Raw genomic sequence first — 20,605 nt, 5'->3', positions numbered from 1 at the left:
GTGCATTTTTAGAGGCAAATAAATGTTACAAAATATACAGTCACCTTTGCTGATATTTGATTGATCAATTCCAGGACCTGGTTGAAATGACACGAGTGACACTTGTAGGGCCAAGTCATCAGGAGAAGTTAACTAGTGCCTTAGACTCGATGATTGAGACCTCGCAGGACTTCACAGACTCTGCCTACACGTCACATGACAACCGCGAGAAAATCATCCAGATTTGTGAGGACGTAAGGGTGGAACTACAGAACCTCATTGCTATAGGAACCAGTCTGGTAAGATGAGCAAACTTGGAACTTGTAGAAAACAAATTGTGACATAGACAAAAAGCTTTGAAAAATTAAACATTATCTAGAAATATATTGTTATCTTTGATGGTTATGTTTTTAGCATAAGGTGGTGCTAACTAAACGTCAAGATACAGTAAAACTTCTGTGTTGGTACATGCTGATGACTTTACACCAGTTGCAGGTAAGGTTACCATTGTGAGGGAGCAGTTATTATTTCAAAGCTATATCACTACAATTTTATTTCATGAAATATTTTTTCAAGATACTGTCTGTTTTGAATTTCTTGTCTTGAAATAAAAGTGTGTTTTTATTCATAGCTTGCTGCTGTCAGAATGAATTATTTGACATTTGATTTGTTTTATCAGAACCAGAGAGAGGATTTTGCCACAAGCCAAGAATTGGAGACAAGCATACTGAAAACTGGAGAGTTAACTAAAGCTTTGCAAAAACAGGTTAACATTTTGACAATATACTGTATGTGTGTTATGTATGGTTGTTATGTATGTGTGTTAAATATTCACTCACCATAATGCTGGCCGCTGCCGTAGAAGAGAAATATTCTTGAGTACGGCGTAAAACCTCAAATCAAAAAAAAAAGAAAACAAATTTTTTAAATAATTGTAATAATGTGTTGTTTTCGTCTGTTAATATAACATTCATACACATTCCTAAGAATATTAAGCAAGGTTCATAACTCAGAAGCAGTTCTTTACGATGAAAAAAGAGTGCTGACAAAAAAAAAAAACCCCAGAAAAGCAAGTAAATGATGTGATAAAAAAAATTACTCCGCTTATGTGTCGAGAAACTAATTCAGGATAATAAACATTTTATTTTCAAATAGAAACTCAAATATCACCTAATATCTTACGATACAAAAATATGCCTGTTTTCTTTGTTTTTTGGGGGGGTTTTTTAATATTATGTTCATTCCTGTGAATATTAATCAGGGTTTTTTTGTTACGAGGAGAAAAATATTTATTGTTGAAAAGAGACACAGAAGCAGTAGAACGATTTGAAAAAAGTAACTCTCAAACTGATGAACTTAAATCCGTTTTTGTTTTACCAATTAAAAAATCATTCAGGATATAAATCTCTTTATTTTCAAACAGAGAATCGGAACCTAAATGTAGGGAAACAAAAAAAATTACTCTGTTGTTTTTTTTTCTTTTATCAGCTACAAGACACTGCCATGGACCAGGCCTCTGAACTTTTCAAAACAAACGAAGACCACGAAATCCTGATGGGTCTGAAAACAGCAGGAGTGAGTGGGGAAGTAGACAGGGTGGAAGAGCTCTCAGTCAAGTTTGAGGAGCACTCAGAACAGCTGGAAGAGGTCAGTGGGGTTAAGGGTCAAAAGTTTAGTGGTATGAGGTCAGGTTAGGTCACAGGTTTAGATTGGGAGATTATTTAGAAAAATATATTTAAAGCTTACTTGCTACTTTTATCACAGCTCTGTTAACGTGGACCATTAAAGGAGAAGAAAACATTGATGCCAAAATCAGATGAAAGAACGTCAAAACTTATTTGCAAAATATGATCTTTATTATTTTTTTGGATTTTTTTTTCAAGAGAAAAGGGTATTTGAAAATATTTTTGTATGGTGGGTATTTGGGACCAACTTTTGGTATTTATCGTTGTTGCAAAATAATGTTCTAAGTAAGGATGCGATGCTTCTCTAATAAATTTATTTGGGTGTACATTTGTTGTTTAAATCGAAATATATGCATTTAATCTAAATTATGATAATATTTATTAGCATATTAAAAATATAAGTATGATCCAAATTCATGTTTAATACATTTGTTAGCTGAAAAGAAGAAGTTCTAGTGCAAAAATATTTATTAAACCTGTGTTACATCTTCATTCATCACACTATTAAACAAAGACTATAAATACCAAAAAGTGGTCTCAAATACCCACCATACAAAAATTATTTTCAAGTGTCGTTTTCTTCTTGAGGAAAATCGGACCACATCTAGGAATAACTTTTAGCACTCTTTCATTTGAACTTTCTCATTTTTTTTGTTTTCTCCACCTTTAAGTCTTGGAGCTACCCAAGTGCAAGATGCATGTTACAGCTAAAAGCATATATTCCGTTTCAGGATGGTTCGACAGCAACATGTGGTCGTGTGTTTCCTCCCACGATATAAATTTGTAATATCCCATTCGTTGTTCACAGGTTTGCAAACTGTTACGGCATATTTCCAACACGGAACCTCTGGTGATTACTGCAGAACATGCTGAGTCTGTTATCAAGAGTATTGGCCCTTTGGTAAGTCTTTGTTGTTTTTTTATACGTGTTTGGTGAGATTAATTTCAACAAACTCATGTACATCATTGTTGTTATGAAGAGGAGTTGTGTTTTACAGTTCTGAATCAAAGTTGAACTTACTTCAGTTTGGTAGAAATTTTCATGATAAAAGTAATTGAAATGATAAATTTAACTTCACTTTTAGCAATTTTAGCTTTCAGTTGAGGTGAATAATTTATCTGTGTTAAAACGCTATTGATGTTATGAATATTATTATTCAGGTGAAATTTTTATTAGTGATAATGCCAGAAATCCGTACTTTGTATCCTGTAATGTTTTTCTCTTTACAAGACTTTAAATGCCGCACAAACATTGGCTCAGTACCCAGGCAGTAAAATCGCCCGGGAAAATCTTGATGTGTTCGCCGATGCCTGGGAGTCCCAAATTAACGACCTGTCAATTTTGGTGAAAGACGTGAACGACGTTGTCCAAGGAAAGATGGAGAAGCAAGTGTACCTGTCACTGCCAAGGCCAGGGGTGAGTACATGACTCGGCAGTTTTGCTTGGCTGTTGTTGTTGTATTTTTGTCCAACAGAAAGATAGGAAAATGTGAGGTGAAATGGTATTTTAAGGTGTACTTAAAAATACATGAAAATAATGACTTTTGTACAGATTTTAGATAGTGGCATATATGAATTTTACAAAAATATCCTGTGGAAAATTTCATCATGCAACAAAACCATCATGTCAGCGTCAGAAATCAAACTGGTGAAAATGACATACATACAGAAAATAGATTTTGAGAATATTTTGTGGTTTGTTTGATCCTAGAGTATGGGGTTTTGGGTGAGTATGGTGTGAAAAATTTGTTTCCAGATATTATGAAAGGAGTTTGCCTTTTAATATAGATCAGTAAAATTGCGGTGTTCCTGGATTTTTTTATTTTTTTATTTTTTTTTTTTGTTTTCTTAACATATCCTATATGTATGTTATTTTTATTTATTTAATTTATAGCATTCTGAAATTAACGACTTACATTTTAGGGATGTTAGTTTTTGTAATAGAAGTTAACCAATTTTGTTATGTTTTTAATGTCAGCTGGGACTAAAATAGGCTCACCAACGTCACTGTGAAAGAGCATAAAGCTGAAAAGTGAGGTGCAAAATATTTATGTACCTTTTTTTCACTGTTTTGGAAGGAGAAATACATGTTATCCTAGTGAAATATTCTTCCCAAAGTATTGTTCAAGGTACATCAGAAGGACCTATCAAATAATTCAATAATTATTATTCATTTATTTGATAAGTGTTAAAGAAAAGGAAAAAACTGACTTAAAAATTTAAGAATCTTAATTTTGAGGTTGATGTCTTTATGAAACTGACCAAAATATTCAGTTTTATAGGTCTTTTTGTAATATTCAGTTTTCTAGGTCTTTTGGTAATATTTAGTTTTCTAGGTCTTTTTGTAATACTTATTTATTCTTTTAGTTACATTATTTGTGTTTTGATGTGTGTGTTTTAGATTTATACCTAGTGTAGGTTAAACTAAACAAAAATAATTAATAACCAACCAACCATTGGCATCTTCAGAATTCCATAACCACTTTTCTGTACAGAATTTCACATCATAATCATTTTTGTGCACTTAATTTCTCATCACAACCATTTCTTTGTAGGAAATTTCTCATTGCAATCATTTTTGTGTACACAACTTTCACATCATAATCCTTTATGATTATGAACAGAATTTCACATCACAATCATTTTTGTGTACAGAACTTCGCATCATAATCATTGACAGAATTTCACATCACAATCATTTTTGTGTACAGAACTTTGCATCATAATATTGATAGAAGTTCACATCACAATCATTTTTGTGTACAGAACTTCGCATCATAATCATTGACAGAATTTCACACCACAATCATTTTTGTGTACTGAACTTCGCGTCATAATCATTGACAGAATTTCACACCACAATCATTTTTGTGTACAGAATTTCTCATCATAACCATTTCTTTGTAAGAAATTTCTCATTGCAATCATTTTTGTGTACAGAACTTTCACATCATAATCATTGACAGAATTTCACATCACAATCATTTTTGTGTACAGAACTTCGCATCATAATCATTGACAGAATTTCACACCACAATCATTTTTGTGTACAGAACTTCGCATCATAATCATTGACAGAATTTCACACCACAATAATTTTTGGGTACAGAACTTTGCATCATAATATTGATAGAAGTTCACATCACAATCATTTTTTTCTTGTGTATAGAAAGTGACATCATAACTGTTTTTATACAGCATTTCATATTCTGTTACAACATTTATTGTATTTAGTTTCAGAATTTCAGGTCCATGTCTTGCTTGTTTACAGAATTTTACATGATGTCATTACTTATGTTGTATCACAGTTTTGCATCATCACATACAGTGTACTTTTCTTGCATTCCGCTTCATTATTATCGATTTAGAATTTTGCATAACAATCATATGCTTTTTTATATATAGAATTTCACATCAGGATCATATGTATTTTCAGAATTTCACCACTTTAACCTATTTATTTACAGAATTTTAAATCATTATGTTCTGTACATTTTGTATTGACAGAAATTCACAAGATCTCATGGCTTATTTTACCCTGTTTTAAAACAGTTTGTTTCTTGAGAAATGTTTTATCGTTTCAATTCTTTACAAAACCACACATTTTGCATATGAAAATTTTTTCACTATTCACTCTGAAATTTTTTCCCTATCGTCATGGCTGTACAGCATTATAATTACAATTCTGTCTTAAATGCTCTTCTGTCTATTCTTTATACCATGCTCAAAAACCTCTGTTTTTGCGCTCCTCTTGATGAAGAGATTTGAATGATGTATCTTACGCAACCCATTCATTTTCTGTTTCTTGAACTGTCTCTAATTCTCTTTATAGAGTGTTCTTGACTTATCTCCCCTTTTCAGAAGCATGGCACGACCTCCAAGTCTTTACGTCCTGTCAAACTAGATGCAGAGGTCAGTATGATGTGCACGATACATATATATACATGTATATATGTGTAATTCTATGTAGTAACACTATAGGCAGGTTTGAAGTTATTAGTGATGGTGATAGGAAACCACACTTGGTCAAGACCCATGTCCAAGATAGGCATAGCATTTGGATGTTGTCTAAAGGGGAATAACTCAGTGGTGTAATTCAGTTATGTTGCCTGAGTTTTTTCCCCCAAGACAACATGCAGATGGTGCTATGCTTATCTTGGTCATGGGCCATAACTCAATTTTATTTCCGTTTTGCAGGTGATTATAAAGAACTATTGAATTTTAGCCTACATTATGAGAATTGTGGCACTATTTCTGAGACGTGTTCGGAGATTGTGATTGTATACATTTCAGGTTTTTCTGAAAACTACACAGGCTGCGAGAAGAAACATTAATTTTTCATTTTCATTACCTCTGTAATTTTCATGTTGTTCATGCTTGTACTTGTAAGGTTTACTGCATGTCACTGATTGGCTGGTTTTGAGAAACTTTTGCATACATTATCTCGCAATGCTTCTGAATCATGTCTTACTGAAGTTTCTACTGGAGATCATTTTCTTACTGACAAAATAATTGGAGATGCATTGAATTGTGCTTTTGTTTGTGGGTGATCAAAAGGACCTGCCTGTATTTGTTATATTTCTTTTTCAAAGTTATTTCAAGTTAAGGTTTCAGGCTGTTTTGTTCATTTTCAACAAAATTATAGCTGTTTTTGCTCTATTGTGGATAGTTTTACAGACTGTATAGTTTTACAGACTGTTACACTGAACTAAAACTGATATGTGTGGCTTCGCCATCACAAATTTTCAACCAATTTCCAGTTCACTTTCAACTAATTCAGGGCTGCTCTTATTTATGGTATGGCGATACTTCCTGGCGAGTGCTTATTTCTCATTTTAATAGGTCTTGCTTTATGTACATGTAATTTCAGTTCAACTAATTTTTTTCTTCAGGAACAAGCACGTATTGCAAAACTGGGATTAGAAATGAAGCTGATAACGTCGGAAATGGACGCCGAGACGGACAAATGGGAGGAGCCTGACAACGATGTTGTTAAGCGCACTAAGAACATGTCTAGTATGGCTTTCTCTATGTACCTGTTCACTCGAGGGGAGGGACCCCTGAGGACCACACAGGATCTGTTCACGCAGGCCGAATACTTCAGTGAAGAGGGGAGAAAGCTGTACAAGACAGTTAGGGAGTTTGCACAAAAGGTGCCATTGAGTTAAATTCAGTCAACTGCTTTAATTGCATAGTGGGTTAACTTTTATGGACTACCTTTCTTAACCTATCTAATCAGTGACATCACACAACTTTTTCTACGCCTTTTAATAAAACAATTGTCGTGAATATAATGCGTGCCTGTGCATAAGAAAGTAATGTTTATTCATGTCAAGGTACCCGCTGGCACACCCAAAGACGATATGATGTTCCACGTAGAGAAAATTCCCAGCTTCTGCCAGCTGCTTCAGGTCACCTTGAAAGCGCCGACCTTTGGGAAAGCGGCAACCTTCAACAAGGTGAGTTTGTGGGATAGGAATTCTGATTGGTTGGTAACTTTTGAGAAGAGGTTACCCTTTTTTTTCTAAATCCCAACCTGGTGATTAGATGCACGGAGACCATTGCTTATTTTAACTTCAGAATTTATCTGTATACATTGCAAAGGAAGACTGTGATGCATCTTTTAAAACATCGAAATTATTTTATTTTATCAGATTGATCTGACATGACAAAGCACTGACATACACATAACTTAAAAATATTGCTGAGTTATGGCTCAAGCACCGAAGATAGGCGCAGTACCATCTGTATATTGTCTAAGGGAAGATAACTCCCTTGGTCTATATTTCAGTGTTGATTCTCATATTGTGAGAATACGCACGATGTTGCAGGAATCTGTTAGATCTAAATATTGAAATATTCTTGAGTTCAGCGTAAAACACCAATCAAATAAATAAATAAATCAACAAAAAGCCTATCTCAAAAGCGATAAGGTGAAGAATGTGAAAACTGCTTGATGGCTTCTGTTTTATTCCCAGGTGGACAGTGCCATACAAGAGACGAAAAACTTGATGAATGTCGTCGCCAAAGTTGTGACAACTTGCTTTATTTGTGCCACAAAGGTGAGATACTTTCCACTGTGCTGTTTTCAAAGAACGACAAAGGGTGCTCTCACTGAGCAAGTCTTGTAAAAGATAAGCACGTCCTAGAATCCAGACTGCAGTGGTTTGACTGCGGCTGTAAGCCACAAGGTTTGTGAAGTGCCCAGGGCAGGTGCTCGAGTTTTCTGTCAGTTCTGTCATGAATTTGAGTAGATCATGAGTCAAATAAACAAATAAATAACTGACCAGTTTTGTCTTAACAATCACAACTACTGTTTCATCCAGCCTCTAAGTTCACACCAGATAAAATTTTCTGGTTCATGAGGATCTTGCGCAGAGAGTGAGGTGATGTGAGTTGACTCCTAATCATGAGGCACACAAGATGCGAGTTCAATCCTGGCCTTGGATAGGTTTCAGTTTTCGTAGGAGCCTTGGTAACAATAAACAGTTCATTGGGTATTTTGTTGAAACCCATTTTTCAGTATAGCTTCTAATCTGCATATCACACTCAGGAAAGTTCATCAGAAATTTGTGTTTTCTCCTCTCATAAAACTGACCACCGTTGTATAAAAATGAAAAATCATGTAATAGAACGTTGAACAACAATCAATCAATCAATCAGTAATAAAGTAAAAGAAAGATTAAATTCACATTAGATCATATTTTTTCCTTCTGTTTTCAGTACAATGTTGACTACCAGGCCTCGTCCCCGGTCAGCATCACCAACAGATGGCGACACCCATCATCGTCATCAGAAATACGTTCCAACAGCAGTGACACGGATTCTGCGGTCAGCATGCATTCGGAGAGCCTGTACAGAAGTGCCTCTCTAACCAAGTCTCTATCCAGTTATGATAGACACTGATGATTACCTCCCCCTGCTATACACATCTCTCACCAGAGGGACGGGCATGGATTTGTGAGATATTGTAATTACTGCTACATTAGATCCAGAAAATTGTGTAATTACCAACATAACACAATTCCTACCTTATGGTCAGCTATGGGAAATGTTTGCATTGTTGGTTTTGCTCACTTTGTGAAATTTTTCCATGAATCGTTGGCTGAATTGTGTGCAATGACATAATTACCTCCCCCTGGATAATGAGAACGGCCACTAGAGGGAGTTAGCAATTAGACTTCAAATGTCTCTGTTATTCTATGACAAGCACACTTACCTCCTCTACATTTGTATAGAAATCTGGCCACTAGAGGGAAACACTGTTTTAAGCCGGCTTGCATAAGGTTTTATTGCTCTATGTAGATTTTTCCACAAATTTGTTGTTATAAGATATTAAAGTGACCATGGCCATGTGATATTTAGAACTTTTGTGAAATAAGAAATCAAAATCATTTTCCCCATGTTTTATTAAATACATATATGTAACATCATCAATGATATCGTGTACAGAATATCTCCAAATGATAAGTGATATAAATGTAATATTGGCTGATGTTTTGATGTCACAAAAATTTGAAACTTTTAATGAAACATTTTGTCATGTACATGTACAGTGGGAGCTGCAGTTTTCCACTTTTGTTCATGAAAGCTCCTTCAAAGGCTTTGATATTTTAAATCTGCAATTGATGATTAATTAATGTTTTTTTTTGCATTTTATTTCTGCCTTTACAGCTTTGTACCCATTATGGCAGTCAAAAAATGTTTACAGCAGAAATACAATTTGCATATGCACTGTTTTTTCGAAAATAATGCTCGCTGATAATGACCCATTTACATCCCACTTCATTTGTGTGGTGCAATAATTGTTAGAAATTGTCAAAATGTTGTTATCTCCCCTGAAGAGCAGAGACATCTGGTGGAAAAGGGCAAATACTCTTCCTGTGACCTTCCTGTATTCCACAATAACATGCTGTCACATTATTAATACTGATACGGATACATTAATACTGATATTGTGTATTTTATACTCCCCACCTTAAGACTTTCAGTTTTGCACAGTGTTAAGTCTTCATCTTCATATTTTTATGTGTTAATTGAACCTTTTTTCCAAACATTTTAGGGCCTCAATTAGTTTGCTATTACATGTTTATATGTTTTCATACCTAGTATTAGTAGGATGTTTTCTTGTTTTTGTCAAATGTTTTATGTTTTTATATTCAAAGTCATGGTTACAGTTTTAATTCAAGGATCATCAGCTCCAGATCCTAATAAAGTTCTATTGAACTACTTTTATTCCCCACCTAGAAAAGTTTTATTGAACTACAAGTATGATGGTGAAGTTGTAATTATAATTATATCTTAATATGGTGCACCTGCATGGCTGAGGTGGTTAGCGTGCCAGCGCAGCGTAATATCACAGGCGCCTCTCACCAATGCAGTGGCTGTGAGGTCAAGTCCAGCATAATACTGGCTACCTCTCCAGCCGAACGTGGAAAGGTTTGTCAGCAACCTGTGTAGGATCGTGGGTTTCCTCGGGCTCCACCCAGTTTCTTCCCACCATAATGCTCGCTGCTGTCGTAAAAGGGAAATATTCTTGAGTACGGCATAAAACACCAAACTAAATAATGAATAAATCAATATAATAATATGAATGTTTCTGTAGGGTTTCATGTGATTTTCAAATGAAATGATTTTTAAACATGAAATTTTCAGCAAGTGTAGTGTTTTACTTGTGGAGTTTTACATGTTTTTATGCTTTTACGCCCCAATTTCGTGCAATCACACATCACAGTATTTTACAGGGTTTTGTAGTCTTATGTATCACGTTTGTCTTAACCTGGATAGATTAAGTTCCTACTTGGGGACGACAATTCCACAAAACCATTTCAGACTTAAGTCCTTAACTTTCACATGTGGTATTAGAGCTTATTTTGTGGAATTATAAATTAAAATTTTGACCACTTGATAAATGCGACTGGAGGACAAATGAGTATTAATTTCATTTTCCAGTGTTGTGGAGGAGGTTTTTCAATTTTGATCAGATGTCAGAAAAGGCTTTAAGGAATCGGCACCAGATGTTTTGCTAGCTCGTTTATTTAGCACTTTTGGCATCCAGATACTAGTTCCCATGGAGACTGCAGCCCCTTCATCTGAGTGTATTAGAAGAAAACAGTTGCAAGTAGTTGGGCAAGGATGTGCAAAATGAGAACAATGACTGCAGATCAACGCGCAAAATTAGTGTCTGTTTCCAGTCACCTTTTTTAGTTCAATCCCAGAATTAGTTATTCCGAATCATAATATGAAACGTGGACCGAGAGATCAGTTAGGTTTTAACAGTGGATGGAGAAACCTTTTGTAGAAACAGCAAAGCCTTATGGAGGAGCTAATTGTATCTAACAGTTGCATCTTACTGCATCACACTTTAGCATGCCGTAATTCTTCAACTTATTCACATGTTTGCAAGCTGTCTGTTCAAGCATATTCTGAAGGCATTATGCTGTGTTGACTGATAAAATTATACTTTTTGTGAAGCCCTGAAACTGGAAAATCCAACCAATGTAGTTTTGTCACCAAAATCATATTTAAAATGTGTATCAATTGCACTGAAAATGCCTCTTTCACATGCGAAAAGGTTAAGGAATTCTTTCTTTCTTTTTTTTTTCTTTCTTTTTTCCTTTCTTTATTCACCCAAACAATAATTATGGACATGGTTACACACAGTCTTGATTTACAGGAGGAATATAGCCTATTTAAAAAAGAAGAGTTATACTATACAGATAAAATAATCTTTTACTAAGTTGGAGAGAGAATTAGTAAAGGACACACATTGTGAACGTTCACTTAGGTAGCGATACAACCATTGCTATGATTTAATTGTTTTAAAAGCCTAGGTTGTTAAATTTATAAAAGAGGATTTCATGGATGACGGTGTCAAATGCTTTGGATAAATCTAAGAAAGTGACAAGGCTGGTTGCTTTATTTTCTTTCACGGAGATCAATTTTTCATAAAGAGTGTTGTGGAGTGCGTGTTGTGGAGTATCTTGTTCTAAACCCGTGCTAAAAGTAGGTTTATTTTGTTCTAAGTATTCAAGAATCATATTACAACACTTAGGATATTCATTTATTTCAAGATATTTCAAGATATAAGGTATTTCAAGATATAAGGTATTTCAAGATTTGAACTGTAAAATCAGTGGGATATAAATACTGGTGGTTGCAATTGTTTTCTTACATTTCCCCCTTTTCATTTGTAAATAACATTTCGGAAATGCTTCCTTGAATACCAGTGTATTTGAATAGTCATATATCATTGCAAATATTATATTATCGTGATAACGTTTATTATTGCTAAACTTTATATACTGGCTCCCCTTTACTTCAACCAAGTTAAAGCCAATTATTTTCAGTTGATTCAAAATGTCACGATATTACAAATCTAGATCTGATTGACTTTGACCTGTCACTCAAGGTCGTTTCAAGGTCAAATTGACATTGTTGCCATAGCCATTTATATATATGTACAATTATATGAACAACTATAAATATATATATATATATAAATACATATATATTACATCATCTTTTACCTTTGTACATAATCTACATTTGTATAAATAATCTAGTCAACATTCATCCAATCTTAACAATGCATTTAAATTTCTTGATCAATGCTAAAAAAATTCCATCAAGTTTCCACGTTTTTTTTTTTCTTTACAGTTGTATAGCTGACTTATTTGAAGTTTTAATTTTTATCAGCTCTGTTACATCTGTCTCAAAAAATGTCTTGTTTGTAGAGCTTCAAATTAATTTTCAGCTGTTACTGTATTACACAGGAACAAATATTTCAGTTGCTAGGCTATTGAGTGCGGGTATGTGTTGATTTTACCAGAGTTCAGTCTCATGAAAGTCAGACTTAGTACATTTAAATGCTGCCTTCATAAATATTGATTTGTCAGTTACTATGACAGTATAACACTCACTACCTGCCCATCTCCATGGCATTTTTTTCGAATGTAATTTTAAGAGCTCTTCCCGCTCACAGAAACGTGGGATTGCATTTCATGTTCACAAAAAAAAAACAGAAAATTGGAAGAAATTGAATTCGAAAATTTATGTCACTTTCAGGTGTCAGAAGTGGGATGTTTATCTGTACAAAGGGAAGTAACCCATTAAACTTTTTAGCTTGTCAAGGTTTCCTTAATGAATACATTATATTTGTTTAAAATAAATGTATATACAGTGTACTTCAATGCTTGTCTCAAACTACAGTGAAATCAGCAGCATTTTGTTTCTTTTTGAACTGTAAATGTGAAACAAAAAAACTTTTTATAACAGGATTATGAAATCATTCAAATGTTAATTGTTTATTTGTATTTTCTGACTGAACAGTTGTCTCAAACTATGCTAGAACAAAATTACTGTAATATTCTTCAGCCATTTGACATGTTTGCAAGGTGTTCATTCAAGTAAATTCTGAAGGCATTATTGTGTAGTGACTGAAAAAATATGCTTTTTTGTGAAGCCCTGAAACTGGCCAATCCAACCAATATCATTTTGTCTCCAAAATATAATTACGAATGTGCATAAATTGCACTGCAAAAAGGTAATTGTTTTTTCATGTGTGAAAAGGTTGAGGAATTGGGTATGTGTCAAACCTTTGCCAGTATGACTAAATGTGTGTTTGTGCTGGTAACAAGGCCTCCCTCCGTATGTGATGGACGTCTTTGCAATGTTATGATTATTACATCCCCCTGAAGCCTACCTTCAAGTTTATCCAATGAAAATACATATTTGCAGGCCAGTGAAAAGTATTTGTCCAATCATTGTGAGGTTTTCTCCTGCTTCAGCAAATCGCAGATATGTACAGTAGTAAAGCTGAAGGGGAGACAATTATGAGGATTTTATTTGAGGATGACAAGCTGAAAATCATTATTCACTGAGCCTCATTATTCACTGATCCTCGCATATTGAGTAAATCACCTGTTATTTCATGGAATTTTTCACCAACTAATTGGTCGGTTGTGTGATATGTGGCAAAGAAGGGTGATTAGTTAGTGAAAAATCATGTAAAGTTATTTGTGAAAACTCATAATTTGACAGTTTTCACCAAATTAGTACAGCATTGCAATTTATTGGCGTAGGGTTAGCCAGCTACCCATCATCCATGTGGACGGGTGAAATAGAAAACACCCTGTTTTCAGGACTTTTAACATAGGAGAGATAGGAGAAAATGAAGTCTGGATGCCCTGCTGTAACAAAATGGCCCCAAAAAGGGATGTCTGGACACCCTGTTGTAACAAAATGGCCCCCAAAAAGGGATATCTGGACACCCTGCTGAAACAAAATAGCCCCAAAAAGGGATGTCTGGACAGCCTGCTGTAACGAGATGGCTCCAAAAAGGGATGTCTGGACACCCTCTTTCACATTTCTGGTTAACGCCGTATTAATTGGTGAAAAATAAAATCCATGACATTAGAGGGGGATTTATGGTAATTTGAGGAGCACTTCATAAGTACTTTTTATTTCTCTTCCTGAAATAATAAATGAATTTTATGTGACACCTTGACACGGTGAGAAGACAAATTTTGTAAGTGTTGGGGCGTGTCTGATGAAGTTGTCGCTGGGTAGCACCAGTGGCATAATGTCCATGTCATATACGCTAACGGAGAAGATGTGTCATTGTGGTATGAAAACGCTTTGTATAATGGGTACCAGTAATGTATACAGAAAAACTGCTTATGACTTTCATCCCTGGTTGTGTTCTTTCCACTGTATGTGCGGCAATGTTCTGTACTGGGTTTTTCCGTCCGGTTTTTTAAGTGAAAAACTGCTATAGTGTAATCCACTTGTTGAAGAAATATGTTTGGTGTCAAGTGTATTATCTCTGTGTTAGTCATGGCAGATATTTTTTGTCTCTCACATCTGCACATCCTATGTGTGTGTCTCTCTCAAAGAACAGAAGTTCAAATCCAGCTCTTGCTGTTCTTTGTTTTTTTTTTAAGGTAAATTTTTGGACTAATTTGGTGCTGTTCCATTTTATACTATCCACTAAGGGCAGGTTTCATGAAGCTCACTTAGCTAAGTAAGCGTTTAACTACCATGATAACGTATGTTGTAGAGATATGAAGTGCACTTAGCTAAGGGTGACTCATCACTAAGTAAGCTTCATCTAACTGGCCCTAAATGATCATTACTGACGATATTCAGCTATTCATACAGAATTCTCATAAAGTCTTGTCATCCATTGTAGGTATTTTAGTCCATTTATTAATTCCTGCAGGACAGCCTACTTTCCTTCCTTTAAAGATCATCATTCCTTTTTTAATTATTAGCTTACAAGCACTAAGCCCTGTATTCCATTTTTTTTTTTTTTGCCTGAAAATATTAAATGTGCTCAAAATGTAAGTATTTAGGTTTTACTTTTCTTGGGGATATTATGCAGGTTACTTCAATTTTTTCTGATCTGCCAGCAACCTGTGGATGATCGTGGGTGTCCCCTGGGCTCTGGCCGGTTTCCTCCCACCATAATGTTGGCCACCGTCATATAAGTGAAATACTCTACAGTACGGCGTAAAACACCAATCAAATCAAATCAATTTCTTCTCTATTTAGCAACTGATATTACAGAGACATTGACCGACTGGCATCTGTCTTGTATGACATATGCCTCTTGCCTCTGTGGTATAAATTTGCATATAACTCTCCAGAAGCTCAGTGTTTTTGCCCCACCCCTCCTTCCTCCCAAATCAAAAATAGATATATATATATATTATTTCTAACAATAAAAAGTATCTAAAATATTATTATTATTTCATTTACAAATTTCAATATGATGTATTGTTTATTTTAAAGGACTGAAACTTCTAGTTTGCCATTAATATCAAAATGTGTTTATCAATAGCCTTATGGGTATGTTTTATTTTCATTATCTTTTGAGGATAATTTTAAGATATTTTTAAGATAAACATGCTTAAAAGTTCCACTTTTAAGCATGTTTATTTTATCTGTTTGCGACATTATTAGTTGGTTCCAGAATTTATTTTATAAATTTGATGGATTCTTGTATTTTTTGTCTACAGTATTCACATTTTGTTCATTTAACATTTGACTGAACATTCAGATTCGTGCAATCTTACACCTAGAATAAGTGAAGCAAATATCTGTCAGAGCTGTCATTCAATACTGACTGTTTGTAATGATGTACACTTCAAATAAAGCCATTTATACTGAATCCCAGTCTTCTTATTTCTAATTTGAGTGTTGATTGATTGATTTATTTGATTGGTGTTCAATTTTTCACTTAATACATTATATATAGAACAGCTGTCAGTTTCATGTGTTGAGCATGCTGGAGTGCCCAGAGAAAACCACCAACCTTTGTCAAGTAATTGACAAGCTTTTACACTTGTGAGACATACAGATGTATGCTGCATTGGTGGAAGACAAGTGGTATCTCCAATGATCTTCTTGTTGGCCAGGTTAAATTGCCAGTTATTTAATAGACCTTTCAGAATAGTTTGTGAGTCAAGAAAGGGCTTCTGACCAATCATCAAGATTGCTGCAAAGATGTCAACCAGATGTCCCACACATTCACCTTACCCTAATTCCTCAGCCTTTTCGAATATGAAAGAGCAAATTTCAGTGCAATTTGTGCACATTTATAATTAGATATTGGAGACACAACTACATTGGGTGTATTGACCGGTTTCAGGGCTTCACATAAAGTATAATTTTGTCAGGGTACACAGAATAATGCTTTCAGAATATGTCTAAATGAACACCTTGCAAACATGCGAAAAGGTTGAAGAATTACAATACAAATGTTCAGTTTCTCTACGTCATGACAATTGACAGCTTTCTTGCAACTACCAATTGCCAAGTGCAAAAAAAAGGTGAATTTGTCAGTGATTTGCCAGTTACTTCCTCCTACCATGGTTATTGTCACCATCGTACAAGTGAGGGGACGAATGAGTGCTTGGCGTTTAATGTCATACTTAATTTTTCATTTATATGACGATGAAGGAATTCTTAGAGTGCATGTGACGTGCCTCATTGTTGCAGGGCGGATTTCCACCGCTCTTTTATCTAGTGCTGCTTCACCAAGACGACTGACTGAAGGCAAGTTAGCCACCCCTCCCAAGATATTATACTGGTACAGGTCTAGCAGTCGTTGCACTGTCCCCTTCATGCTGAACGCCAAGCGAGGAAGTTACCACTTGCTCTTTTAAGGTCTTAGGTGTGACTCGACCCAGGATTGACCCTGGATCTACTGCTCTCGACTTAAAATTGTTCATCCACGACAAAGCTGCTCATTGCTGTAAATCTTCAACCACAAAAGCAATTATTTCAGTGGAATTTATGGAAACAATTATGAAAACGACACTATAATGGTAGTGCATGTATGTTTGGGGTTTATGGTCGCACTCAGAAATTTTTCATGTGTCATATGATGAAGGCATCACGTCAAAGACACCAGACATGACACACCATCCCAGTCACGTTTCCTTGCTCCAACTTCTCAGTGCTGAGTGCCAAGTAAGGCTGCAGCAAGTACCATTTTAAAAATCTTTAATATGACCCCACACAGGTTCGATCCCGAGATCTCCCCAACTTCGAGATGCTTTAACCCTTCGGTCTCTGAAAGGTATATTATCTATACCTGAACTAAATTCGAACACAACCATCAGCAGACTTCCCATGTACAGCCTTGATGGCAGTAAGCAGTCAACAACGCCTGTTTGCATATTCTAATCGTTGTTGGATTCCATCAACAGAATGTACAGGTATGCGTATCTGTATGTCACATGTAGGTAAAACTTGTGCGTAACTTGCCAAAGGTTAGTGGTTTTCTCCTAGTAGTGAGTACTAAGGTACTACTGATCTCTATTATATTCAATTAATGACCAATTCTTAAGTATGGTAATAAACAACAAAGAAATAAATAATAAATACTGACCATCTGGCCTACAAATAGCAACAGAAGCAGACTGGTGAAAACACAAATCAAAGCACAAGTTCTGTGAAACAATTTTTATTTTCTGTGCAGCACCTATAAAAAAAGTCTTGGCATAGTGCCCTGTATAAAACACATGTAGTTCTGAGAACAATGACAAAATGGGCTTCACAGACAAAAGTTTCACGAGACACAGTGAAAATTTTACAAAGCAGTGAAAAATTTCTCCAGACAAAACAGAAAATACCTCTGAAGCACAAAGAGTTCACATGGTGGAATTTCTTATGAATCGCAGAATTCAACCAGACAAAAAAAAAAACCAACACAACATGTGAGCTGTGAAATTGATCGTAACAATGATAAAATATTGCAATTACTGTAATTTTTTCAACACTTTCACATGCTTGTAAGGTGTTTTTTCAAGTATATTTGAAGGTATTATTTTTGGTTGAGTGATAAAATTACACCTTTAGCCAAGCCCTGAAACTGGTCAATCCAACCAATGTACTTTTGTCTCCAAATCAAATTAAAAATGTCCAAAAATTGCACTGAAATTCTTTCTTTTATGTGCGGAAAGGTTGAGGAATTCGGGTATGTAAAGTTTGCTCAATTTTTATTCAACCACTTGCATTTGTTATGTCGATATGACTACCACCACCATGTGGACACAGCTTAATTCTTGTATGGCTTTATCTTTATGATTTTTATAAAGACTTTGCAGAATTTCTTGTTTCTTAATTCAATTTGTTCACAGCTCAATCACAATGAATAACTCTCTAAATCTGCTATGTTAAACATGATTGATTGCCATAGTGCACAGCACGTTGCCCAGCAACCAGAAACATGGAGAAGAACATACTTAAATTTAGAATCTGCACAAAAAGTGGAAAATTTGTTTTCAAAAAGTGGCTTGCAAATGTACGATACAAAAAATGTGTTTTCAATAGTACTGACTTGGCGCCTTCCAATGCTTCCGACTAGCAGAAATGAGATTTTTTAAACTCCTGACTTGATTGTGAAATGAAGAAAATCATAGAAACATGACAATGTATACGTACTTTACATTTATAGTAGACATTTATCATGATTTATATAAAACTAAATAAATGCTGAAAATCTTTTCATTTCACAACTGGACAACCAAATGATTACAAAATGAACATAATACATGAACATACACAGTAAAGTCTTTTTGCTTAGAAAAATGTGTGTTTTTGCTTTGAGATAAAATAATAAGTTCTTAAAATATTAAGAATGAGAAACAAGAGAGTAAAATTCAAAAGTTTAACAGAATAAATATATCATTTTCGTCACTTTTTCCTTCCCTTTTCAACACAATGATAGTTTTACGACAAAAACTTCAAGATGTTTGCAAAAAGACAATGCCATTGAAACATTTACTCTAAAATGGAGCCTCAAAGAATAAACCTGTAAGATAAACTTTACAAAATGAAAATGGCAAGCTTATAAAATACAACACTAATCTTTCAGATCATGATTTTCCAAGTGTTTCTTAATTCATACAAGAATGTTAAAAAAACAAAGATGTAATAAAGGGACAGATGTCAAAGGGAAGCAAAGTTAACATATACATACAGTCACATACACATACTGACAGGTATTTTGATTTTTTTAAGTACTCTGCCCAACAACAACACTCTACAGCAAAATGCTGAGTAAAGATTTCATTCCTCAGTCATTTCCAAATTCATTATTTACTTATAATGAATGTGATTAGCACGACAAATGTCCTCCAATATGGCTCTCAAAGCAGGTCATGCAAACCTGACTTAAAATTGTCCATTTTCTGACCCAGCAACAACTGAGTCACAACCAAATTTACCATAAAACATCGAAGAATTCCTTTTTTTTTTTGCAAGCGACACCTCATGGGAGACATAATTTCTGACAGTTTGTAAAACATTATAACTGAGTGATCAATTTATATTTTGAACATTTAACATGTTTCATTGACCTTCTTAGGCACAAGCCAACCTTGTCAGCACATCTAGCTTGTGAAGTTTTAAATTTGACTGAATTTCATGAATGCACATACATTGACTGAGACTGCCAAATTCAGAGCTTCACAGATAAAGAAATATCATTGCTCTTGAAATTTAGCGTCACCTGTAAATGCCATTTAGATTACTTAGTTGGCTGGATTCTGAGAGTTCTATTGATCTTAGAAAGGTGTGTTAAAGTTTGGAAAGTACAATGACATCCTGCTGCAAAGCAAAGGTTTCGGTACCAAGAGTAATATTTAAGGATTTGGTGGTAAGTTATTTTTGAGCAGTGAATCATGGCACATATAAAAGGAACGCAAAATAGACACAGATAGGCTGACAGTATGATTTGCTCGGTTGAAGATAATGGCCTTCCCTTAAATTCGGCTTAGGATAGGCAGAACCTGGATTTGCCTATCTCTCAATCCAGCCAATCAGAGTGGATTCTGTATCCGTTTGAGTGAAGAATGTCTTCAGGTGAACATTTCGCAGTGAGAAGCAATTGTCAGTTCTGATATTATCCACTGGTTTTAGGTGACTGACCCACATTAGAGCCTGCCATTAATGAACAGGCCAGGACATTAATGAACAGACCATTAATGAACAGACTGACTCTTCCAGAAATGTACCTCATTTAGTGCATTTTTCAACACCTCCATAAAAAAAAAACAAATGTTTTTACTTTCTTAAATTCTTAAAAAAAGGAAAGTCTGAAATCAGCCCTGTGAAACTGAAAATCTGAGACAGCTTGATCAAATCCAAATTCAACAATACAACACTAAAAATCAGATCCCATGACACCAGGCCATGGGTGTCAGATTCTAAGCAATGTTAAAAGTTTTTCTGGATTCTTTAACAACTGAAAAAAATGGAGCCATCTGAAATCCTGAAGTCCTCCTCCTTCAGCAGTGATTGGATCATTACATTTTCATTGGACACAAATAACATCACATTTATTACTCACACTACCATTCCCCTCCCACTAAGATCCTTAACTGAGCTTGTACACGAGTTTAAAGGTCAAAAAAAAAAATTAATTAAGA

The 20,605-nt window shown here is 34.9% G+C and overlaps 1 protein-coding gene across 2 annotated transcripts in view; it reads left to right on the top strand.

The window, feature by feature from the left end:
- The window catches only part of LOC135464621 (alpha-catulin-like), a 32,070-nt gene extending 23,417 nt beyond the window's left edge, over positions 1 to 8,653 (top strand). The window contains exons 7-17 of one of the 2 annotated variants that reach the window (XM_064742075.1): positions 75 to 278; positions 659 to 745; positions 1,468 to 1,626; positions 2,473 to 2,565; positions 2,896 to 3,081; positions 3,376 to 3,390; positions 5,526 to 5,576; positions 6,557 to 6,817; positions 7,001 to 7,123; positions 7,643 to 7,726; positions 8,388 to 8,653. In XM_064742075.1, the coding sequence (XP_064598145.1) occupies positions 75 to 278; positions 659 to 745; positions 1,468 to 1,626; positions 2,473 to 2,565; positions 2,896 to 3,081; positions 3,376 to 3,390; positions 5,526 to 5,576; positions 6,557 to 6,817; positions 7,001 to 7,123; positions 7,643 to 7,726; positions 8,388 to 8,570 (1,446 nt within the window). In that variant the 3' untranslated portion in view covers positions 8,571 to 8,653. The remainder of the gene's footprint in view (positions 1 to 74; positions 279 to 658; positions 746 to 1,467; positions 1,627 to 2,472; positions 2,566 to 2,895; positions 3,082 to 3,375; positions 3,391 to 5,525; positions 5,577 to 6,556; positions 6,818 to 7,000; positions 7,124 to 7,642; positions 7,727 to 8,387) is intronic. The other variant, XM_064742076.1, reaches the window with a different exon arrangement.
- The last annotated feature ends 11,952 nt before the right edge of the window (positions 8,654 to 20,605 follow it).

Source organism: Liolophura sinensis, chromosome 4 (genome assembly GCF_032854445.1).
Source record: "Liolophura sinensis isolate JHLJ2023 chromosome 4, CUHK_Ljap_v2, whole genome shotgun sequence".
In the NCBI taxonomy this organism is placed as follows: Eukaryota; Metazoa; Mollusca; class Polyplacophora; order Chitonida; family Chitonidae; genus Liolophura; species Liolophura sinensis.
Note: the sequence above shows the minus strand (reverse complement) of the source record. Positions and strands in the feature narration are given on the sequence as shown.